The sequence below is a fragment of the Phyllostomus hastatus genome, unplaced genomic scaffold, assembly GCF_019186645.2.
Source record: "Phyllostomus hastatus isolate PE091 unplaced genomic scaffold, TTU_PhHast_1.1 phas_scaffold_182, whole genome shotgun sequence".
In the NCBI taxonomy this organism is placed as follows: Eukaryota; Metazoa; Chordata; class Mammalia; order Chiroptera; family Phyllostomidae; genus Phyllostomus; species Phyllostomus hastatus.
This window is the reverse complement of record NW_025334013.1, coordinates 28,510,170-28,535,568: the sequence shown is the minus strand read 5'-3', so window position 1 is coordinate 28,535,568 and position 25,399 is coordinate 28,510,170. Positions and strand designations below refer to the sequence as shown.

The window sequence follows — 25,399 nt, the reverse complement described above, 5'->3', positions numbered from 1 at the left end:
AAACTTTGAGAAGTTGGACCTGCTGTACAAGGTGCTCTGGTGCCCTGGCTGAGGGGTGGGCCAGCCCTCAGTCCTCGGCACGCCCCCTGGAGGCAGAGCCAGACAGTGCTGGGGGTTGCTGCTTTCAGTGGGCCTGTGTGTGTGTATGTGTGTTCATTGTTTCTGAGGTGCAGCTTCACAGCCCCATACAGTACTGTTTATTTCTGTTCACTTTGGATTTTAGAACACAAAGTGGCATTAGAATATCTAGAGTTCAGTATTTTAGAGCCCAGAGAAAAAACAAGGTCCCAGAAACCAAACGATGCCCTCAAGCTTCCAATCTGTCTAATCTCTAAATGAAGCAAAGGCAGATGCTTTGGCTATTGAAATAATTACAGAAATTTAAGTTACAATAACCCATACACATTCCAGTTGGGCCATGTGATTGTCCTGTGACTAGCTCTGCTCTATGCTGCCAGAGTCAGTAAGACCATTGCAGCATTAGTTTCAGTAGCCAAGATGTGGAAGCAACCTAACATGGAAAGACAATTGGAAGCCCTGGCTGGCATAGCTCAGTGGATTGAGCACGGGCTGGGAACCAAAGTGTCCCAGGTTTGATTCCCAGCCAGGGTACATTCCTGGGTTGCAGGCCATAACCCCCAGCAACCACACATTGATGTTTCTCTCTCTCTCTCTCTCTCTCTCTCTCTCTCTCCCCACCTTCCCTCCCTAAAAAAAATAAATAAATAAAATCTTTAAAAAAAAAAGAAAGAAAGACGATTGGATAAAGAAGAGGTGGGACATACATGCAATGGAATGCTACTCGGCCATAAAAAATGATATCATTTGCAACAACATAGGTAGACAGACCTAGACGGCATTATGCTAAATGGATTAAGTCAGACAGAGAAAGACAAATACCATATGACTTCACTTATATGTGGGATCTAAAAACCAAAGGAACAAACAGAAACAAATGCAGATGTAGAGATGATTGCCAGGTGGGAGGGGGGTTCAGGACTGGGTGAAAATAAGTGAAGAGATAAGAAGTACAAAGGGGCAGTTACAAAACAGTCATGACGATGTGAAGTACCACACAGGGAATACAGTCAGTAATATTGTAGTAATTGTACAGTGCCAGATGGGCAGTAGACCTATCAGGGGAGCACTCTGTATGTTACATATATGTCTAATCACTGTGCTGTACACCTAATATAATATTGAAGGTCAACTGTAATTGAAAAAGAAATGCGTTAGTGAGCAGAGCCCCCACTACCACTGCAGTAATTAACAATCAGCAGGGCCAAGGTGGCAGCTATATCAGTTCTGAAGGGTTTCACTTCTTTCCAGGGGATTATTAACCTTAGTGCCCAAGGTCCCCAACTGGTAAAAGAGCTGGAACTCAAACACAGCCCCATTTGAGCTTGGAAAAAACTCTGTTCCATCTGACACAAACAACTGTTGTCCTCAAGGGATTCAGATCCCTGAATAAAGGGGAAGAAGGAAGTTCGCTGGTCCTACTGGGCTGTTCTGGTCCAAGACAACATGCACCTACCACAAGCACAACACAGGAACAGGGAAAGATTTAGTGAGGATAAGGCGAGGTTGGCCCAACAGGCTGCCACAAACCCCACAGAGGCCAGCGGGAATGGGTCTCAGAGCTATTTAGTTTCTTAAGTGCTGCAGCCTAAGACACATTGCCTTGCCCCACAGAGCGTCTGGAAAGAAAATGTAGGAGAGCGACCACATCAGGCAGTAGAAAGCAGTTAGCGAGAATGGAGACAAAAACAGCATGATGACACCTGGAAGAAGAAAACGATACGCTCAGTTTTTATGAAGCTGTTTGACGTGTGTTTCCCACTCTCTACTCTCCCATCCCCACTCACCTCCCAGATAAACCACTTTTTTCCAGTTTTCAGAGTCCAGGATTTCGTCATGCGGGTAGTAGCTCTGGTCCATCATGAATAGGATCATAAGTGAGGCCATGCAAGAGAGAATGAACGTGTTGCCTTTGGTCAGAAGGGAAGTGGAGGCCAAAACACAGGAAGCATAGGGGCATGGCAGACCCTTGTATGTGAAGGGAGTGCCTGCTAAGGAAAGGAAAGATGGGGGTTAGCTGTTTGCTGCTGATCTCAAGGTATCTGCATGAAGCAAGCCCTTGTCCCTTTGGATTTTCCCCGCCCCACGCTCCAAACCCCCTTAATCCCAGGCCAGTGGCAGACCATAAAGTATTTAGTTATTCACAGAGATGATGTGTGGGCTTTGCACTGGACTCCCAAGGTAAAGTGGGCAGCTAGGACCAGGTGTGGCCCTGGCCCCCAGGAAGCCTCTGCAGAAGGGTGCTCTGAGAGCTGGTCTGCATATGAGCTCCCTCGCTTTAGGCTCTTAGGCAGCTGCCCTGGCTGGAGCTCAGTATCTCCATCTGTTTTGGGAAACGGGAGCATGACCTCTCGTTCTACAGTCTGAATCCATGTGCGTCATCCAAAGGTCACATAGCAAGAAAAAGGCATAGCTGCGCAGGAACCAAGGGCCCCCAGCCCCCAGACCAGGGCTCTGCCAATGCAGCCTGCAGCATCCAGTGGGTCCAGGGCACAGGACAAGGAAGGAAGAAGGACTTTATAAAAGGAAGGGAAGAAGTTGGTTACTGCACCCCAGGCTTCTGGCTCCTCCTCCTCCATGGTTCCCTAGTTCAGCCATAAGACTGTGTTCCACTCACCCGCTGAATAAAAACACAGGCGGAAAGAAGTAGCTAACACATAGATGACGGCCAGGAACCCATTCAGCAGTCCATCCACGCCTAGGAGCAGGGCTGAGGCCAGGCCACAGGTGGTGAAGACAGCAAAGTCATTCAGCTCAGCTCCTGCTCCAGAAGGCCAAGGTTAGAACGTACCCTTATACTCGTAAGGGTATATATTATTACCCTTACACATTAATGCCCTCTGGTGGGGGTGCTGGAATGGTGACAAGCAGGGTCTGAGGTCCCCAGTGCCAACCACATCTACTCCCCCAGGGTGGTCTACAGATCAAAGACTGGTCTCCTTCGGGCTCTTCCTTAGACTGACCATGTGGCCTTAGGCAAGGCTTCCCCTGTCTGGGTCTTAGGTCCATCCTGTAATGTGCAAGGGTTGGACTACAACTGGATACAAATTAATAAGCTCCAGAATGCTTTTTTCAAGCAAAATCTGACACAGAAATATTTTACTGTATTTTCAATCAGCTGCACTGCTTAGAGTAATGTTTCATTTTCCCTCTCCCCCTTCATCATAGCCACTGCTCCCACTCCCTGGATCAGCCCAGAACGGGGATGCAGGGCAGACAACAGGGAAACTGGAAGCCAGGCCAAGGATGGCCAGAGATCAGTAAGTGAGCCAGCAGAGGAGCCAGATCTGGGCGGAGGGGTCCAGCTCCAACTCGAGGGATATGAACAGAATGGTGTCTGTGAAGGCCTGTAGTGTTAGGAGATGAAGGAGCTGACCTGACATGGGTGCCCCTGGGGTCAGCGACTAGGGTCCTGAGGCCAGTACTCACCCGATTTACAGCAGATGTTGAGGTGTCTGGTCACTGTCCTGATAACCATGTCTAACAGGAAGCTGATCAGAAGCATCCAGGAGGCACAGTGGAATTTCCTAAAGCACAGGCCAGCAGGCCCCAACAGGACAGTTCTTTCATAGTCTCCACTGGACCACCACTCCACCTCCAGTGCACCAACACGTGCACACATACACACCCCTGTAAGTTCCCCCCCACTCACATCCTTTCTGCTGCACACTGTATATACACCATGCGCATGCACACACACATGCACACACACCTACATTCCTTTCATATTTTCAATCCACAGTCTTGAAGGAGTACCCCCAAACCCCTAGGCAATCACTAAGTCCCCTTCCAACTCCAAATTTCAGGCATATTCAATGGCCTACGGGGCCTAGGTTCTAGCCCAGCCTCTGCAACCACATTACTGTGAGTTCTCATGTAAACCATTTCCCCCTTTCTCTAGGCCTCTGTTCCTCCATCTGCAAAATAAGGGGTTTGTGCCAAATGATTTCTTTAATAGATATAAGCCTGTTCAGGTTATCTATTCTCCTACTGTGAGTTTTGATAGCTTAAGTCTTTTAAGGAATTGGTCCATTTCATCTAGGTTATCAAATTTCTGGGCATAGAGTTGTTCATAATGTTCTTTGATTACACTTTTAATGCCCATGGGATCAGTAGAGATGGATCCTCTTTCATTTCTGATTCTGTTAATTTGTGTCTTCTCTTTCTTTCTTTTTTTTTTCCTTGATCAGCCTGGCTAGAGGTTTATCAATTTTATAGATCTTTTCAAAGAACCAGTTTTTGGTTCATTGAATTTCTCTATTAATTTCTTCTTTCTTTTTAAAGATTTTTATTTATTTATTTTTAGAGACAGAGGAAGAGAAGGTGAAAGAGGAAGAGAGAAACATCAATGTGTGGTTGCCTCTCACATGCCCCCTACTGGGGACCTGGCCCTCAACCCAGGCATGTGCCCTGACTGGGAATGAAACTGTTGACCCTTTGGTTCACAGGCCCACACTCAATCCACTGAGCCACACCAGCCAGGGATATTCTCTATTAATTTCTTATTTTCAGTTTCATTGAGTTCTACTCTAATTTTTATTGTTTATTTTCTTCTCTTACTTTGGATTTAATTTGCTCTTCCTTTTCTAGTTTCCTAAGGTAGAAGCTCGGGTTACTGATTTTAGATCTTCCTTCCTTTCAATGTTTTCTAAGAGTCCCTTTTTTAGAGAAGTTTTAGGTTTACAACAAAATTAAGAGGCAAATACAGAAATTTCCTGGAACCCCCCTCCCCCCACATATGCATAACCTCCCCCATTATTAACATCACGCACCAGAAGGGTACATTTGGGTTCTCGGTACATGCCAAGGATGAACCTACATTGCCACATCATAATCAGTCAAAATCCATAATTTACCTTATCTTAGGGTTTGCTCTTGGCTTGTATATTCAATGGATTTGGACAAAAGCATAATGACACAGATCCATCATTATAATATCATATAGAGTATTTTCACTGTCCTGAAAATCCTCTGTGCTCCACCTATTCATGTCCCCCGCAACACACTCTCCCTTTTTCTGGCAACCGCCGATCTTTTTATTCTCTCTCTGTTTTCTTTTCCAGAATATGTAGCCTTTCAGGTTGGCTTCTTTCACTTCATAATGTGCATTTAAGTTCCTCTACATTTCCTCATGGCTTAATAGTTCATTTCCTTTTAGCACTGAATAATACTCCATTGTCAGAATGTACTACAGTTTTGTTTTGTTTTTTATCCAATCACTTAGTAAAGGACATCTTGGTTACTTCCACGTTTTGGCAATTATGAACAAAACATCAAAGACATCCAAGTACAGTTTTTTTCATGTGGACATAGTTTTCAATTCATACCAGTTTATGAATAGTTTAAATAAATAGCAAGGAATGTAATTACTAGATCATATGGTAAGAGTATGTTAGTTTGTAAGAAACAGCTAAACTATCTTCCAAACCGGCTGCACCATTTTTACATTCCTGCCAGCAATGAATGAGAATCCCTATTGCTCCATATCCCCACTAGCATTTGGTGTTGTCCGTGTTCTGGATTCTGGCTATTCTGATAGAGGCATAGTGGTATTTCACTGTTGTTTTCATTTATATTGCCCTGATGACGTATGAGGTTGAGCATCTTTGCCTATGCTCGTATGCCATCTGTATATCTTCTTTGGTGAGGTGTCTGTTAAAGTCTTTGGCTCTTTTCAAATTAAGTTGTTTATTTTCTTATTATTGAGTTTTAATTATTATTTTTGGTTATAGTCCCTTATCAAATACGTCTTTTGCAGATGTTCTTTCGGTCTGTGGGTGGTATTCTAATTCTCTCGATGTTGTCTGTTGCACAGTGGATTTCTAGTATATGCATTTAGTACTATAAATTTCCCTCTAAGTACTGCTTTTGCTGCACCTCACAAATTTTCATAAATTTTATTTTCATTTTCTCTTAGAAATATTTTTTAACTTCTCTTGAGACTTCATGTTTTATTCATATATTATTTAGAACTGTGTTGTTTAGCCATCACATATTTTGGGATTTTCTAGTTATCTGTCTGTTATTGACTTCTAGTTTAATTCCATGTGTTCTGAAAGCATACTTTATATGCTTTCTATTATTTTAAGTTTGTTAAGGTATGTCTTATAGCCTGGAATATGGTCTACCTTGTTGAGCTTGAGAAGAATATGTATTCTGCTGTTGTTGGATGAGGGAGTCCATAAATATCAATTAGACCCAGGTGATTGATGGCACTGTTTAGTTCAACTATATCCTTACTGACTTTCTGCCTTTTGACTCTGTCAATTACTGATAGATTCTATAATAGAGGATTGTTGAAATATCCAACCATGATAGTAGATTCACCAGTTTCTCCTTGCAATTCTATCAGTTTTTGTCTAATGTATTTGATGCTATAAATGACTACCAAGAGCTCTTTCAGACCCTATAGTTAAGGATTCTATGCTTCTGTCCGGAGCATGCTCCCAGACCTTCTGAAAGCAGCCACCACAACCTCTGGCAAACCTGCCCGAGGAAGCCACTCCCAAATCTCCACTCTGACTGCCATGCTTGGACTGCCCAGCAGAAGCCACCACAGAGCCTGACCCCAGACCTCAGCTGTCCCCAACAACCTCGGCATTTTCTTTGTTTAGACCTAACCGTATGTGTTTAAAGGGAACTGGGCCCACCCCCATAGCATAAAAACCACACTCCGAGAAGCTCAGGCTGAACTTAGAAGACAGGGATTTTCTGCTGCAAGTATGCCTCACGTTTCAACTCCAAAAGCCCACACTTAGAGAATCATAAAATTTTCAAGCTAATATCATCAGGTAAAATCATCTTATTTTATGGATGAGACACAGATCCAGAGGAGTCACCTGCTGTGATTACAGGGAATCAAACAGATTTGGAGGATGTTATTTGCATTATAAACAATTTATCTATAAGAGTCACTTTGCCGAGGCATTGAAATATGATTCAACTTACAGAAATTTCATTTGTTTACAACTTTTTGGGATCCATATGCATGTCTCAGATTTTCCAGAGCAGTGCTAATTTTCAATATCCCACCAGACCATGTATTTTTACTTATAATCAAAATTTGAATGGTAGCCTGCCTATCCAAGGGTTATATAAAGTCTACCAAAGCAGAACCTTTTGATTTTCTCATGAAAATCATACTAGACTGCTATAGCTAGAAGGAACTACGGAGATCATAGTGCAAGCTCCTTGTTTTAAAGATGGAGAAACTTAGGCTCAGGAATATTACCTAGCCAAGGTCACATATCAGGTGAGCAGTAGAACTGAAACTAGAACCCTGGCCCTTTGACTCCCCACCCACTGTACTTTCTCCTGCCCGCATTTGATCTCCATGCCTCAGTGCCTGGCTCTCTAGACTCCCCCCTTCTTTCCTCATGCCCTTGGTTCCAGCTCTTGGCTGAGACTTTGCTGGGCCCCAGACCTACTTGCAGAAGCTGCAGAAGATGGAGAAGAGCCCCAGGATCATGTTGGCCAGGGATAAGGCATTGGCAACATCCTTCCAGGAAAATTCATTCACCTGGGGAGCGCTCTGGTCATTGGTCATGGAGAAACTGGTACACTGACCTGCGGCCCAGGGGAGAGAGGCAAGGGATTCCCAAGGTCAAAGTGTCCCAAAGAGGCTCCTAAGAACCAGGTAGCTCCTGTTCCCCTAGAGTTCATCCCACACCTGCACCCTCCCAACACTGTTTCATTGGCTGGGATGAGGCGGATGTAGGAGACCCAGGAGATAAAGACACAGGTGCGGAAGCTGAGTGTCTTGGGAAAGAACAATAGCGAAGCGAGTGAACCCGCACAACCATAGTTCCCAGGGCTCTCTGACTACACCCCTTTCCCGATAGCACAGACTTCCCCCCAGCCCACGGGGGTTGACCCTCCGGGCACCCCTGTGACCCAGGGTACAAAAAGTATGGGCCCTTCCCCACTTCTGAAAGATGAGCTGTTTGTCTTTGGGTTCTTTGTCATAGATGAGACTTTTTTTTTATTACAAAGCCACTTTCAATATTTTGGGGTGAGCCCCATGGCAATAAAAAACACTGGAAAGGGGTGACACCCCCACCCCAGGAGCGGCCGGGGGGAGAGAGGCTACCTGAGGGGAAGGAAGAACAAAAGGGGCCCACTGCAGGCTCAGGCTCCTCTGTCCAGCAGGCCACGCTCACGACCTCAGGACAGGGCTGCGGCTGAGGTGTCTCGAGCTCCTGGTTCTGACAGGCCCCAACCAGAGGAGCAGGCCCAGCTCCCACAGGGGCAGGAAGAGGTGAGAGAAAACAAACAAAAAAGTGAATGCGTATGGAAGAGAAAAGTTCGCAAAGCGCTTTTCACTGTGTGCTCTCTTCTGATCCTGAAGACTTTGGGAGATGGTGCTCTGGTTCTCCCCCACTGAATCCTCGCTCATTTTAAAGAGTTTATTCATTTATTTTTAGAAAAAGGGGAAAGGAGGAAGGAAGAGGGAGAAAAACATCGATGTGAGAGAGAGACATGGATTGGTTGCCTGTCGTACACATTGGTGACTAAATCCTCAACCAAGGCCTGGGCCCTGACCAGAATCCAACCATTGTTCTGCTGCGGCCTTTGGCTTTGCTGAAGAACACACGACCCCTGAGCCACAGCGGCCGGGGCTAACCCTTGCCTGTTTTAGAGGGGAGGAAGCTTAGGCTCAATGCCTCTGTACAGTCCCAGGTCCTTCTGATCAGGGCAAGAGCTAAGACAGTCATGGCCCTCTCCCATAAACCCTGATGCCAACATGTCAGAGGCTGGGAGGGGCTGCACTTGAAGTTTATCAGGGCGGCACTGTGGGTTCACTGCTCCCGCAGGCCAGACTTTCACCAAGGGGTGTCAGTGGTCCCATCACCAAAGCCATTGGGATTCTTCAGAGCTTCTCATACCAGGGCCCCTCAAAACCTAACACAGGAAGCAATGTGAGCCAGAGAAATATGGGAGGAGATGGGGCCAAAGGACTGTCTCCCCATGATCTCCTCCATCCCTGCCTCTCCTGGGCCTCAAGGCTGAACCCAGCAGGACCAAACACCCCTATCCCAGCCTGGCCCCCGTTGCCTGGAAGAGCAGTATCCCAGCTTCTCTGCAGGTGTCTGGGTTACACTTACCAATTACCAAACATGTCTCATAAATACTAGTTTGCTGTTTTTTTTTAATTAATGATCAGTTATCTACTGTTATTTCTTTCATTCACAAAGCACTTTCACCTCTGTGGTTTCCACTGGCCCTGTGAGGACTACCAGGTACGGTTCACTAACCCCACTTGCCAGGTAAGGCAGAGAAGACTCAGAGATGGGGAGAACCTTGCTCTCGGTCACTGACACCCCTTGGAAGTGGCAGGCTAAGACTGAAAACTTCTGTAAGTTCCCTCTGTATTCTGCTTTCTACTGACCATCACGACCAAGCGTTGTATTCATTGTAAACTCAGACTGAGCTGGGTGCTGGGGGAAACCCTTGGTCTTTATGGAACTTCCAAACTCTCCAGGAAAGCAAGGCTCCTGCATGCGTGTGGGGACTTACTCTGTTCCTGGTGGTGCCTCACTCACCTCACAGGTGGGGATGCTGAGGTTTCAGGATAGTTAAACAACTTAGCCCAGTGAATGGTGGAGCTAGGATTTGAATCAGGTCTCCTCCTTCCCAATTAAATGCCATTTTTAGCATAATGCCTAGGTCCCAGGTGTAAAAGCATATGGAACTGAGAGTAAGGGTTGTAGGACTGCAGGGAAAAAAGGAACAATCCATTCATCCAGCAAACATTATGTCATAAGCAAGATTTTGGTGCCTGGTGCCTGGTGCCTGGTGCCTGGGACATAGAGCAGATGAAGACCTGGGCTCATCTCACAAGGAATTCAGTCTAGCAGGAGAATTCCACCCTGCACAGGAGAAGTGACCAGGGTGCTAAGGCAGCGTAGAAGAGGGGACCAGCCTGTCAAGGGGCTTAAGGGTTTCTCAGAGGAGGGGGTCATAAGAGAGACACTGCACCACAGTGGCCTGTGGAACCAGATCACCTCACTCCCTAGCTCCTTGAATGCCCTCAGGATAAAATCCAACTCCTTCATTTGGCAGTTAAGCCTTTCACAACGAGGCCCTGCTCAGCTCAAAGCCTCCTATCTCTACTGCCCCCTGATCTCTTCTCTGGCCCTCCCTCCGGTCTTGGGGTGGGTGGTGGTCCTCTTTGGGGAGCTTGACACATCCCTCAAACCTGTTAAGTGTTCCTCAACTGCCACAGCTCCTTGCATGCACAGTATGACACTTGGCACTCCATCCTGGCACCACCTATCTTGCCTTCCTCCTCTACTGCAGGGGAAGCCATTTGAGTGTGGACCAAGACACCCTGTGCCTACCCTGAGGCGTGACATAGAAGCTGTTCAATGATTGCTGAATTAACAGAGTACGTCACTCTGGTGCTTCCCTGAGGTCCTCTCCCTGCACCAAATCACACGTCTCCCCTGCATCAAAGCCTGGTCAGCCTGTCCTCCAGGAACACTTAAATGAGCTCTCAACTATCCATCCCCTTCACCACATACATCTACCCAATGCTTATTATCTTCCATTTATTCATTAAGAAGAAAATATTTGCAGATGTCTGCTCTGGGCCAGGCCGGTGTGTCCTGGGGATGGAGAGAACAAGACCCAGGCTGCACGCTCAAGAAGCGTGGAGTCTGGTAGGGGAGTCAGACATGTGTAGGGACAATGAAGGCAGCGTGGCCAGAATTAGGTTAGACCAGGGGATATCCGTTGCTCTTTGCTGCAGGTGCAAAGAGAACGAGACTAAGTTTGGGGGAAGGGTTCCCTAATGTGACATTTGTGGAGGATCTCTTTGGATGAAAGAAGGAGGGGCCTTCCTGGCAACGGGAGTTGCGGGTGTGAAACGCAATGGGAAGACAGGATCCCAGGGAGAGACAGGGGGACTGCAGGCAAGTCAGCAGGGAGGCCACGTTGTGACATGCCCTGCATGCCCTTGAATTTGCAGCCTGAGGGGAGGCAGTGATGTTTACTGTAGTAAAGAGAGTGTCTTGGACAGACAGGGGTTTGGGATGGAGGGCGGTCTGAAGGGAGAAGCTGCGGAAGAGAAAACCAGCCATGAGACTGGTGAGGAGATGTGAGCACGCGGACCTGGCAGGACACTGGGACTGTCCGCGGCAGACAAGGGGAGACTGCATTACGCGGGCGTTTCTCAGGGAAGGAAATGGATGGCAGAGCAGTTACTCCCCATGAAACCCCGGGGGCGGCTCTGGAGTGAACGGCTCCAGGTGGAGCGGTCCAGCGGGCTGGGACGCAGGGCGCAGTCACTCGAGTTAGAGAGGCCCTCCCCACCCACCCCCAGGCCACCCCCCTGCTCTCGAGGCCAACAGGCCCCAACAAGAGAGCCAGCCTCTGGAGCTGGTCCCTCTGAATTGGAGACACTCCGGCTGGAGTTCAGTCCAGACGCCACTTGACCACGACCCACCGTGCGGCAAGACGCAAGAGCTGCAGCCAGGACTGGGTGCCCGCATTTTGGAACAACTCCTTCCCTGGGGGCCTGGTCGCAGCGTTAGCTCACCTGGGAACAGGACATTCCTAGCTGGGGTGGGGGCCCGCACTCCTTCCCTGCTTCCTGTGCGGGGGAGGGGGGCCAGCCCAAGCGAGGGGCTGTGGCACCGGCCCAGGCCTCCTACCCCTGGCTCTTAGCTCACAATCCCCAGAGGCAGGGGAGGGGCAGGCAGGCTTTAGCTGGTGAAGCCGGGTTGCAGGGATCAGTGGGGAACGGACTAGTCTCCCTCAGCGCAGCGTGGAAAGGCTTGGCAGGTGAAGAGAAAGCGTGCATGATGAATTGGAAGGAATTTGGGAAAGTAAGACTGTAAGAGAATGGATGCGGGGGTCCAGACGCTGGGGGTCCCCTAGAATGTAAGCTCCGTGTGGACAGCGCTTTCACACTGTGCGGCTCACTGTACGCCTGTAAGAACGTTTAGCCAATCAGTAAGTCCCCCTCACCCCAGTATTTGTTGGATGATTGACAAACTGAGTAATTTACACCCCGTCCCGAAAACAGTAAGTTTTAAACAGGAAAGTGACATGGTCAAATTTGTTTTAGAAAGAATATTCTGGCAGCCAGTGTGGAGGAAGTCCCGGTACTACTGCATGAGATGAGTCCGCGGGCTCGAGCAACGCTGTACTGTTGGTGAGCCATCGAAGGGGATGGGAAGTGGTCAGACTAGGAGCCCCGGTGAGATGGAATCCCAAGGGTGCGGGAGAGGAATGAGAGGGAGAAGGTGACGGTCTCTCTCAGGTATCTAGATTTGGCCACTGGGTGAGCAGTGTGCTACAGAAAAGAAATTTGTTAGTATTGGGTAGGATCCCAGGCACCAGTTCTAACCCCTGCCCCACATCCTCTCACCCACCCTAACGCTAAGTTAGAGCAAGGATAGCTTCCAGGACCCCACAAAATATGCAGAAGGGGTGGGGCTGGGAGCTCAAGTGACACTTTGCCTCTCCTCGAATCCTGGAGGGGAAAGAACAAGGCAGGGTCTAGCGTGTCCTGAGGGGCTACTAGCCACAAGGCACTGTGCTCTGCGCTTTAGAGTCATTGCCATCCCTCAGCGGATTTTCTCGAACACCCGGGGGTCAGTGTTAACATTCCCATCCTCCAGAAGGGGAAATAGGGGATTGGTTACTTTATCACAGGTTACACCATTAGTAATTAGCGAAGCTGAGACCTGAACCCAGTCTGACACTAACGTCACATCTAAGGTGTCTGAGAAACTAAAAGTGAGCGCACAGGTGTGCTACGAATCCAAGAGTCAGACCGGCTTGTATCACTTGTGTTTCTCTTAATTTGACCATGCCATATGGACCGTTCAAGTGTACATTTAAAACTGTTACATGATTATAATACTGGCTTTCACTTTTTTTTTAAATCAGTGTGTGGTTGCCTCTCATGTGGTCCTCACTGGGGCTGTGGCCTGCAACCCAGTTATGTGCCCTGACTGGGAATCGAACCTGCAATGCTTTGGTTCACAGCCCGCGCTCAATCCACTGAGCTATGCCAGCCAGGGTTTGGCTTTCACTTTTAACCAGGCTACATTCCAGCTCTAATACAGACCATATGTGTAAATTTGAACAAGTTACTTTGTCTCCCTGAACCTGTATTCTAATATGTAAAATGAGATTATATGAAGTGCTTAGCACAGAGGAAAAGCTCTACTATTATTATTACATGATCATGCATTTGCTAGACTGGACATGGCCAAGGCTTCCTTCAGAAGAGGGGGAGAAGCAGAGGTAGCTGAGAAAGCCCTTCTTCTCTATCTGCCGGGTTCTAGCTTCCCCCATTCTGGACACCACAGGAAGTAAAGAACAAGAACAGTAAGGACAGACTATCCACACCTGTGTTAATATGGCAGCCACTAGCCACCTCTTGTTCCTGAGCACTTAAAACATGGCTAGTCCAAATTGCGATGTGCTGTCAGTATAAAAATACATGAGTTTGAATACTGTTCAACAAAAATTTTAAATATATTTTGTTATTTGTTGAAATGCTACCCTTTTACATATACTGGGTTAGATCAAATGCATTATTAAAGTTAATTGCACCTATTTTTTTTAAGATTTTATTTATTTATTTTTAGAGAGGGAAGGGAGGGAGAAAGAGAGAGAGAGAAACATCAATGTGCGGTTGCTGGGAGCCATGGCCTGCAACCCAGGTATGTGGCCTGACTGGGAATTGAACCTGTGACATTTTGGTTCGCAGCCCGCGCTCAATCCACTGAGCTATGCCAGCCAGGGCTTCACCTATTTTTTTTAATGTAGCTACTAAGAAAATTTAAAACCACACATGGCTCATATTGTATTTCTACTAGCTACATTAATTGAGATCCTTTGCAGGGTATAAGAGCTCCAGATGTCCACCTGTTCATTATTAGAGTGTTATGTGCCAGGCACTATTTTAGGTGCTGGGGATAGAGCAGTAAGAAAGACAGACACCGTTTCTGTCCAATTGGGAAAGGCAGCGAATGTCAGGTTGCCATAAGGGCTATGGAAAACAAAGCAGGATCAGAGGTGACTTTGACGTGAGAGTTCAGATTTCTGACAGGGCCATCAGTGAAGTGGCATTTGAGCAAGGCCTAAATGATAAGGCACAAACCATGCAGAGGTCTTGGGGATACTCCAGGCTGATGCAACAGCAATGTAAAGGCTCTGCACCAGGAACAAGCTTGATGTGTCAGGACTGAAGGTCCGTGGGAACATGGTAAGTACTGAGAGTAGTAAATCACATCTTACCTTGGCAAGAAGTTTGGATTTCATTTTAAGTATAATGAGAAAATATTGGGTTGTTTTTATATAGAGGCGCTGTGACCTGCTTCATAATTTTAAAAGGTGCTGCTGACAGCCTCTGTGGAGAGGAACGAAGGAGGGTGAGAACAGAGACAGGGAGCTGAATCGGGAGCCACGGCCTCCTAACCAGCAACGCTGGCATCGTGGACTGGGGGGTGGTCTGAGGCAGTCAGAAAAGCCAAGAGAACACGCTGACTGGTGTGGGAAGAAGAAACGGAATCAGGGACGACTTGGGTCTTTGGCCTTGACAACCATGTGAGAGAGGTGCTGATGGGAACAGTAGAGAAAACTGGTGATGAAACAGGTTTTTGGGTGAAACTCGAGACTTTTGTTTTGGACACATTAATCTGTAATGACATCAAGTAAGGCTTTCTTTCGCATGAATAAGTCTGTGTGAAACTTGAGGGAGGGGTCACGGCTGGACATGCACGTGAGTCAGCAGCATATGGTGGTATGTAAAGCCAAGGGAACGGGTTAGATCACCGAGCAGACAGAAAGCAGAGGACCGAGGGTTTGGCCGAAAGCACTTCAAAATGTGTCAGGAGACTAAAAAGATGCAACTGGTGAAGTAGGAGAAATGCAGATGGTGATTGCAATCAAAATGACAAAAAACCCTTTCAAATAGGGAGTGGACAACTGACTCAGCTGCTGCTTGACACTGCAAAGACTCACTGGTCCGGGCACTTTAGGGGCTCCTTCCTCCCAGGCCCTGGCTCCTTCCTAAAGACTATCTCCTTGTGAAGGAGACGGGTGCTCGATGCTTATGAGTTGTGGGACCTTAAGTAACATCAAGCTGACCTTCGCAGAATGGATTGGAGAAGGAAGAGAAGAAAGCTGCCATGTTGGGGAGACCAGGTGGCAAGGAACTAAGGGCAGCCCCTGGCTAAGTCTGTTAGGAAATAAAACTCAACAACCTCAGTCCAGCCCTTGAGGAACTGAAATTCTGCCAACAACTTTTTAAAAAATATATCTTATTCATTATGCTATTACAGTTGACCCATTTTCCCCCTCACTCCCCTCCCCCTGCCCACATTCCCCCCCTTTAGTTGATGTCCATGTGTCATAAGTTCTTTAGCTTCTACATTTCCCACACCATTCCCTCCCTCCCTGTCTATTTCTACCTATTGTTCATGCTACGTATTCTGCTACTTATTCTCTGTACCTTTCCCCCCTCTCTCCTCCTCCCACTCCCCTGTTGCTAACTCACCATGTGATCTCCATTTCTGTGGTTCCGCTCCTGTTCTCTTCGTTTGCTTAGTTTGCTTTTGTTTTAGGTATGGTTGTTACTGTGAGTTTGATGTCTTTTTTCACTGTTCATATTTTTTATCTTCTTTTTCTTAGATAAATCCCTTTAACATTTCATATAATAAGGGCTTGGTGATGATGAACTCCTTTAACTTGGCCTTATCTGAGAAGCACTTTATCTCCCCTTCCATTCTAAATGAAAGCTTTGCTGGATAGAGTATTCTTGGATGTAGGTCCTTGCCTTTCATGAGTTGGAATATTTCTTTCCAGCCCCTTCTTGCCTCCAAGGTCTCTTTTGAGAAATCAGCTGACATTCTGATGGGAACTCCTTTGTAGGTAACTGTCCCCTTATCTCTTGCTGCTTCTAGAATTTTCTCCTTCATTTTAATCTTGGATAATGTAATTATGATGTGCCTTAGGCGTGTTCCTCCTTGGGTCCAACCTCTTAGGGACTCTCTGAGCTTCCTCGACTTCCTGGAAGTCTATTTCCTTTGCCACATTGGGGAAGTTCTCCTTTATTATTTGTTCAAATAAGTTTTCCACTTGTTGCTCTTCCTCTTCCCCTTCTGGTACCCCTATAATTCGAATAATGGAACGTTTAAAGGTGTCCTGGAGGACCCTAAGCCTCTCATTTTTTTAAATTCTTTTTTTTAATTATATATCTTTCTATTTATTTATTTATTTTTAGAGAGGGAAGGGAGGGAGAAAGAGAGAGAGAGAGAGAGAGAAAGAGAAACATCAATGTGTGGTTGCTGGGGGCCATGGCCTGCAACCCTGGCATGTGCCCTGGCTGGGAATCAAACCTGCGACACTTTGGTTTGCAGCCCACGCTCAATCCACTGAGCTATGCCAGCCAGCGCTTCCTCATTTTTTTGAATTCTTGTTTCTTCATTCTTTTCTGTTTGGTTGTTCCTTTCCTCCTTCTGGTCCCTTCCATTGATTTGAAACCCAGTTCTCTTTCCATCACTATTCATTCCCTGTGCATTTTCCTTCATTTCTCTTATTGTAGTCTGCATTTGTTCATCTAATTTATGACCCAAGTCACCAATTCTGTGAGCATCCTGATCACCAGTGCTTTGAACTGTGCATCTGATAGGTTGGCTATTTCTCAGTAGCTTAAAAAGACTGACTCTGGGGCTTTTAACTCTGTTTGAGCCACCTTTTTTATTTTACTTTATTGTTTTCCTTTGGTCTGGTTGCGCCTGTTATGTATTAGGGGTGGAGCCTTAGGTGTTCACCAGGGCAGGACACCTGTCGCTGGGTTGTGACGTTGTATGTGGGGGCGGGGTCTGAGAGGGAACAATGGCGCCCACTCTACTCTCACCAGGACTCCAGTCCCCCTTGCCACTTCCCACAAGCAAATTGGGCCCTTCTGGTGCTGGCTCCCAGGCAGGTGGGCTTGTGCACTCTCTTGGACTCTGTGGGTTTCTCCAAGGAGCCTCCTGTGAGGCTGAGAGAATCCCCTGGCCTCAACTCCCACTGGTGTTTTCAGCCGGTGCCTTTAGGCTTTGTTTCCTGGCGCTGGGTCCCTGAGTTGCGTGGTCTGTGCTGCGCTGCCCGTTTTCGATTAATTTGTCTGCGTGCGAGTGTGCGGATGCGGACAGCCAGCTACCTTGCACGCCTCACTGGGTCTGCTTGTTGCCTCCCGCACCCAGGGTATGCCACCGGTCTGTCAGCTGCCCCTGCACCTCTGGAGTCCGCCAACTGCCATCTGCACCCTGTGCACCTGCACCTGCCAGCCACCGCTTTTTCCTGCTGGGACCCCTCTCCGTAGGCCTCAGATTCCGCCCCTCCTTACCGGACTGGGTGTATGGTATTCAGACTTCTGTTTGGTTCATTTCTCTCTGTTCTGGTTGTTTTTTTGTTTGTAAATTCTTGTTGTCCTTAGTTTTGGTTGCGCGAGGAGGTACAGTGCGACCACCTATGCCTCCTTCTTGGCCAGAATTCTGCCAACAACTTAAAAGTGAGCTTGGAAGCAGATCCTTCCCCAGCTGAGCCCTCAGATGAGAACCATGTCCTGGCCCAAGCCAATAATTTGACTGCAGTCTTGTGAGAAACCATGAAGCAGAGAACCTGTTAAGTGCCTGAACCCGATCGACAGAAACTATGAAGTAGTAAATGTGTGTTGTTTTAAGCCACTAAGTTTGCGGGGATTTACAAAACAATACATAATTAATAAAGCACCCATTAAAAAGGTCAGGCAGGTCAGAACCTTCTGAAAACCTGGGGATCTTTCTGTAGCCAGAATCAACCATTACAGTGTGTGTGTGTGTGTGTGTCCCACAGCATCCCAGAGGCTTGTGCAGCCGACTCCATAGAGATCCCCTTGTGAGCCCAAGTGACTAAGTATCACTTGGGTGACTTTGTCAGGTTCTAGGTGCTAGCCCCATATGCTCACAAGCAGTGCATCGTATAAGTAAAGGCCACGACCAGCAGGGTGGGGTTAGGGTTTTACCTAGCAGATCAGCCCAAGGAATATCCACCCCCGGAAAGGAACTTGGGCGACTATAGTTTCAAGTACACATCTCCCCTTTGACAGCATGTTGTGACAGATTATATGGCACTGAGGAAGGAGTGCAATGATGGATATGCTATGTAGTTAATTCCCCGGAATAAACAGGAAGTGAAGTGGAGTCCCACAAGTGTCCAGCCAGGTTTAGCACTAGAGTAACTCAGTCAAAAAGCCTGTTAAGTTCTGGGATGATTCAGGTCAAAATGAGTTTTGATCTGAGTTAACTCATAAACAAGTTCGCTATTCTTCTCGTTTCTCACCCACTGCCCTGCTCTGTTTTTCCACAGTATTTTAAAGTTGCCATTTAAGTGGATTTGTCTTGCTGCAGAGGGCTGAACTCTGAATCTCCTCCTCAGTGAGGCCACAGAGTGGATTCATATAATGGTTAGTGGCAGCCTTCAGGATCTCCTCTAAGCGTAAAACTCTGTGAGTTTAGATGCCAACCCTCCCCCAACCTGGCCACTGCCGCTTCCTCAGACTCCAGTCACTCTAGCTAGGCAGAAAGAGCAGAAGGGGAAGCCAAACCTCACTGGCTGTGCAGAAACACCAGAATCACACACTGCAGTGCAACCAAGCCAAGTTGTTTATCATCCTCCATTACCCAACATTCCTGTTCCAGATGAATTTGAAACTGAAGTTGTACCAATTGTGAAGTAGCCTAAACCCAATCTTAAAGACTAAAAAAAAAAAAATTAAAAACAGTTCCCTCTGGAAATCCTGGTCAACCTTTTTATGGGAAGAAGAAACTCTTCATCTCCAATTCTCTGACTCATCAGGAGAACAGAGGGAGACCCAAGAGAAGGAAAGTACACTGGTCAGTACACTGCAACTGACTGCTGGGTGTCCGTGACAAGAGAAGATCCCAAAAAAGACTGATGTGATTCATTACCATCCCAATTGAACCTAATAATGACAGCATTACAGTCACATAGGGTCTCTTTGCAAGAAGTTCACGATTCACCTACATACCCTCAATCCTCATGCCACCTCCCACCAAAGCAGAGAGTGGGGGCAACAAGGAGGTGGCAGGTCCTTGCCATGAGACCTGTTTGTCAGAGTCCGTTCTCAGTGAGTCAGCCCCTGGAAGTTGGGGTCAGGACTTGAAGACAGGGCCACTGGTTGCCTGAGCAACTTGTCCACTATGCTGATTTTAGCATCTTGCTTCTCAATGTCCTCATACGGTGTCCAGGACAAGTCATGCTGCAGCTTGTAGGCACCGAGGAAGTCATGTGGACAGCTTGTCCCCCATTCCTAGAGAAGGCAAAGGGGTCAGTTCTGATTAGGATAAGACATAAAGACATTTTCTAATTATGCCACAAACTTATTTTTTGGCTTTTTACTTCGGACCGGTCAGAATCATCCTGGAAAGCATTACATCAGATTCCTCCCTTCACAGAGATAATGTGAAATAGCTTAAGCACATGTGTATTTTTCAGAGTCATATCTAGGCTCACGTAACCTCCCATTTTCTGGAAAAGTATTTACCAACCCCTATGCCTATATTTCCACACACATGCCAGGAACTTCTCAAAGACTAGAGTAGATTTTTGTGCAAAAATAAATGTTCTTACCTTTGGAGAAATAATAGAAAAATACCGCTGACCACTCTCCCGTTTATAAAGGTAGTAAATGTTGCCGGGTTTTTTCACTATATTACAGGCTGCATGGTGCAAGTCAGCATCTCTGCGAGCATCTTCCAATACCTAAGAAGCACAGAGAGGTAACAAATTAGGTACTGAAGGTAACAGGCACTCGTATTCATCGATCACCCCAATTAAAATCTAGAAACTGTTCCATGTTTACGATCTTGCTTCCTCCCCTAAAGCAATAAATCACTGCTGGCATCTGAATGATTCTAAAGAGACAAAAATTAGACTGGAACTCTACTATGCTGTAAAAATCCCTTTAGAACAATTATATTTAAAAATGTTAAGTATTACCGGCTTTGAGTGGTTTTTAAATTTCTTTCCTACTTTTCTGTAGTAAGTACATTGCTTTTATAACTGAAAACATATTTTCCCCTCAAAATGCTTTACGTCACTGAACTTTCTCCTAGTGGAAAAACTCAGCTTACACTTAAGCTCTTGGGCTTACTCTATTTCACACAATACCCCTGTATTTCTAGGAGGTACTGCAGACAAGCTACGATGATTATACGCAAGTTCAGTCAACCCCATGAATGGAATGAAGACAACGAAGGCCTGCACAAAAGCCATGACTTACCTGCCTGGCCTGTTCTTGCAAATGCTGGATTTGCTCCGCTATCACTGTCAGCTTATTGGTGGCATTTGCCTGGACAAATTCATCAGCCTAAAGGTGAGAGAAAACTGAACTGTGGGTAGAAAAAGGATCAGATTTCTGTGATGCTTTTATTTAGATCTCAGTGTGAAGAGTTACATCAACATCTTTGCTTGTGTCTAAAATATTCTTCCCTCCTCACCACTCCCCCATGAACTCCCACTCATCTCAAAGCCCAGCTCAAATGGCACTGCTTATGAGAAGCGAACCCTGCCACAACCCTACCCCACAGGATTAAGGGCTCCTTCCTGTCTACTTCCCATAGATGTCCACCCTTTCCAGTCCGTGTTCTAGTCACACGGGACTTCTTCGGTCCACAACCTACTCTGTTCTGTCTTGCTACCAAATATACTGATTATGCCCTCTCCTCCATCTGATACATTTTTCCCTCTTGCTCTTTCTGACTAACCCCACTTATTCCTCAGGTCTCCATTTATTTTCTCATGTTTAAACATTTCTGAAATCAGGAATGTTTTACTTGAAAATCCAGACACTTTTTGAGATACAACTCTTACCACCTGTTATATAGGAATCTAGTTACACACAGAAAGTCTCTGTTTACTTTTTTTTTAAGGTTTTATTTATTTATTTTCAGAGAGGGAAGGGAGGGAGAAAGAGAAAGAGAGAGAGAAACATCAATGTGTGGTTGCTGGGGGTCATGGCCTGCAATCCAGGCATGTGCCCTGACTGGGAATCGAACCTGCGACACTGGTTCGCAGCCTGCGCTCAATCCACCGAGCTACGCCAGACAGGGCCAGAAAGTCTCTGTTAGCAGAACCATTTGCTCAGTTGAACTTATATTTACATTCACAATCATTACTTAAAATGAATTTTAAAAGCTTTCACTATGGTGTAGATCTGAAACAAAGTTGTAATGCATACATAAGAATGCCTGTCATGTGCTAAAAAATGCAACCGAAGGCAAGAGAAATTGCTCAAAATAAATCAAAGTTGAAAGCTAGGAGACATGATGTGACCAATTGATGTACTGGAAAGGTCACCACTCAAGCATCAGAAATCTGTCAAAAACTTTCAGCCTCGCCTGGCTAGTGTGGCTCAGCGGACTGAGCACTGGCCTGTGAACTGAAAGGTTGCTGGTTCAATTTCCAGTCAGGCCACATGCCTGGGTTGCGGGCCAGGTCCCCCACTGGGGGTGTACAAGAGACAACCAGTTGGTTGATTTTCTCTCCCTCTCTTTCTCCCTTCCCCTTTCTCTAAAAATAAATAAAATATTTTTTAAAAAATAACCTTTCAGCTTACTTTTGAGAACAGTTGATTAGCATCCAGTGCTATACAATTAAATTAAGGAAAAAAATTAGGAGGTTAACTTGAATTATTTTACTGGTTAGTTGAGGGAGATTAAGGTAAAAGTCAGGTGTAAGCCAGTGCTAAGAGTGAACAGAAACAACTGAGTAAGTTGAGTCAATCATTTGTCTGTTCCACAAATATCTATTTAGTGACTGCTGCATGTCAGACACCATGCTCAGTCCTGGATGCATTGGTAACCATGAGGGGGAGGCCCTTACTCTCACTAAGATTACAATCTAAATGCAACTATCCTTTAGAGTATAAAGCAAGTGGCATATGTAATTTCAAATTTTCTTGTAGCCATGTTAAAAGTAAAAATAAGTAAACTTAATTCTAATAATATATTTTACTTAACCCAATATATCCAACACATTATTATTTCAATATGTAATTAATATTTTAAAAATTGTTAATGAGACATGGACAAAAACTAGAGGGAGGTGGAAATGGGAGGCAGGTGGGGAGGGGTGGGTGGGTGGGCTGGAATGGGAATAAAAGGCAGAAAACTGTACTTGAACAATGATTAAAATAAAAAAATTGTTAATGAGGTATATTACATTTCATATTAAGTGTATATTTTATACTCACAGCCTCTATCAATTTGGATGCTAAATTTTCATTGGAAATACTTAATCTATATTTAGACTTCACAAAACTTACAGCTGAGTCAATTCACATACTCAAATTTTTCCAAATATACTTAACAGTTTCCAATAATTATCAGGTTTTAAGCTTTAAGTTAATTACAATTACATAAAATTTAAAATTCAGTTTCTCAGTTGAACTACACATTCCAAGAGCTCAACAGCCATTGCGCAGCTAGTGGCTACCATATTATATCATACAGCACAGCCCTAGTGAGTAATACAGACACCAAAATGAAAGATAATTAAAAATAGTATTATATGGACTTGGAACAATGACACACTATTAAGAAGTAAACAGCCATAATTATGTGGTAGAAGCAGATCAAAGAAAACAAATTGCTGCTAGAAACTGGTTTATTTGCAGGGGGTGGTTAGGACTGCAGACATGGGAATGCAGGTATAGGGGCATTCAAATCAATACTGTCATTTAGCATGGGGAGGGTATGGCCTTCTACAGACAAAATGCCCCACTGAGGATGTGACCTTGAGTTGGGTCTGACTGAAAAGAAAGGATCAGCCATGCAAAAAACGGGAGAAGTTTCCAGACATTTTTTTAAAGATGTTATTTGTTTTTAGAGAGTGGGGAGAAAGAGAGGGAGAGAAACATTGATTGGTTGCTTCTCAAACACTCCCAACCAGGGCCTGGCCCAGGGTGCCCAGACAGGGAATTGAACCAGTGACTTTTCTGTTTGCAGGACAACACCCAACCCACTGAGTTACACCAGTCAGGGCAGCTTCCAGGCATTTCTGAAGCCGGTGCAGCTGAAGAGTAGTTGGGGGGTGTGGGGTGGGCAGGGGGTGTAAAAAAGAGGTCAGGCACCAGATCATGGCCATAGCAAAAAATCTGCTTTTTGTTCTAAGGACAATGAGGCACCTCATGGCCAATGACAGAGTAAGTGGTTTCTAGATCCAAAGTACTACAGTTCCTTTTTCTTAAGGTGGTGCCAGCAAATCTGTTCCTTGTAAACATAAGAGCCTAATTAAAACACAAACAAGAGTACCTATAATTACTAAGCACAAACTCTGGCCTCAATCATTCTGACGCCCTGTACATATCTTATGATTTCATTCTCATAACACCTTATGAAGCTGGAGATGGTAACTTCGCTTTCACGTCGGAAAGGTGAAGCAGCCTGTTCAAGGTTTCACAGAGAACGGAGATCTGAGCACAGATCAATCTGATTACAAATTTCAGAGCTTTCTGAACACACATTAATACCTAAAAGACACATCAGTCCTGCTGGAAAGCACATTCCAGTACACCGGCAGTAAACACGCTCACTTCACCTTGTCTCTAGTGTTTCTCCTTCAGCTTCTCAAAGACTGTGATGTGGGGGAAACGGAAGCAGCATCGTAATGTAGCCTCTGTATTTCACTACAAAAACTGTCTTTCTTCTTCTTCATTGTGATAAACATGGTGGTTACTCAGTAACCCATGAAAATGTTTGCCTAAAATCTGGCCCTGGAAGCCTCCCTCCCACAGAGTGATCCGATCAAACAGACCCATGACATTCTTCTAACCCATGAAAGTTCTGCTTTGCTCCCCACCTCTCTGGAAAAATAGAAGACACACGATTTGAATGAAAGAAGCTTTCCAGCCCTGGCTGGCGTAGCTCAGTAGATTGAGCACGGGCTGCGAACCAAAGCATCGCAGGTTCAATTCCCAGTCAGGGCACATGCCTGGGTTGCAGGCCATGTCCCCAGTGGGGGCCACATGAGAGGCAACCACACATTGTTGTTTCTCTCTCTCTCTTTCTCCCTCCCTTCCCCTCTCTAAAAATAAATAAAATCTTAAAAAAAAAGAGAAGCTTTCCTAAACATTTGTGAATATTTTTAATTAAAAAAAAAACAGGTACAGAGATGTATATGTGAGGGACTTTGAGCACATTAATTGCTAAATATTTTTGAGCAAAACAAAGACCTTTAAATATGATCAAGGCCAAATGTGATAGCGTATACAAGGGGAGCGGATATCATAAGCTTTAAAGCAGCAGGGCCCAGTACAAATTGAAAAGGGTTCTACAAGTGAAAGTCTTGGTAAGAGATTAAATGAAATTTGGTTTTTCAGAGCTTAGATCTAGGAGCTCTCCCAGTTCAAACTCTGCATTTTATAAAGAAGCTGAGGTCGAGAGAAAACTGATTTGTCTCAAGTCACAGTGCAAGTTAATATCAAAAGTAGAAATTAAAGCTTATGTGTCCAAATTCCAGTGCTTTTTCTGTTAGTTCACACTTCTTATTTTTCTTCTTTTAGCAATCAATGTCTAAGCACTAGGCTTGTCCAACCAATACCGTGTCCAACGAATGATGACAAACTTAAGAGTCCTTGCCCCTGTAGAAGATGTTCTAGAAGCTCTCAGGTCACAGATAAGATCTTACGGGAACAGTTTTAAGCGGCCTATGCATCCCAACAGAATATGTTCGTGCAAACGCTACCCCACACTAAGTGGCTGTGAGATCCGAGCCATAAGGCTTAGGACCAAACGAGAACGAACGTATTTACTTCCCCAGTCGCGTCTCCTCACCTTCTGCACCTGCTCTGCGAGCGCCACGAGGTCTAAGGGGTCCCCGGCCCGGTGGGTGTGGTAGGGGCTCACTAGGGCCAGGCCGCCGGGGGTCGCGGTGAGTTCCACCAGGGCTCCTGCGACACACACCCAGGAACACAGGCCGTGAGGTCCCGCCCTCATCCTCCCACGGAGCCCGGCAGACTAGCTGCCCCAAGTAGCCCTCTTTTCCCCTTTGACTCCCGCCCGGCGTACCTCCCCGATCTGTCGCTGACTGAACTTGGTTTTCACGGACTCCCTCGGTCTGTAAAGGCGTAGCACCGTCCTCCATGACAGCACTTACCACCCCACAGGCCTAGCTGCCAGCGACAGCGGAGCACGCGCATAAAGGCCCATGGGCGGAGCTTCCGTGCTCCCTGGCCATTGGACGTCAGAGCTGAGATCTCGGAGGCGGGGCTCCGGCTTCCCCATGGGGTTCCTCTGAGAGGCGGAGTCCAAAG

At 46.0% G+C, this 25,399-nt stretch overlaps 2 protein-coding genes across 2 annotated transcripts; both read right to left on the bottom strand.

Moving 5' to 3' along the window:
- Nucleotides 1-1,644: 1,644 nt before the first annotated feature.
- Nucleotides 1,645-7,546, bottom strand: TMEM269 (transmembrane protein 269). Its single transcript, XM_045859592.1, has 5 exons — nt 7,506-7,546; nt 3,508-3,605; nt 2,696-2,839; nt 1,866-2,066; nt 1,645-1,781 (listed from the first exon to the last, which is right to left on the bottom strand). Exons 1-5 carry the CDS (start codon nt 7,544-7,546, stop codon nt 1,645-1,647), a joined length of 621 nt encoding a protein of 206 aa, XP_045715548.1.
- Nucleotides 7,547-18,705: 11,159 nt separating this feature from the next.
- Nucleotides 18,706-25,292, bottom strand: CUNH1orf50 (chromosome unknown C1orf50 homolog). The gene is made up of 5 exons (XM_045859239.1): nt 25,155-25,292; nt 24,921-25,036; nt 20,369-20,455; nt 19,717-19,848; nt 18,706-19,396 (listed from the first exon to the last, which is right to left on the bottom strand). Exons 1-5 carry the CDS (start codon nt 25,228-25,230, stop codon nt 19,211-19,213), a joined length of 597 nt encoding a protein of 198 aa, XP_045715195.1. The 5' UTR covers nt 25,231-25,292; the 3' UTR covers nt 18,706-19,210.
- Between the last annotated feature and the right edge of the window lie 107 nt (nt 25,293-25,399).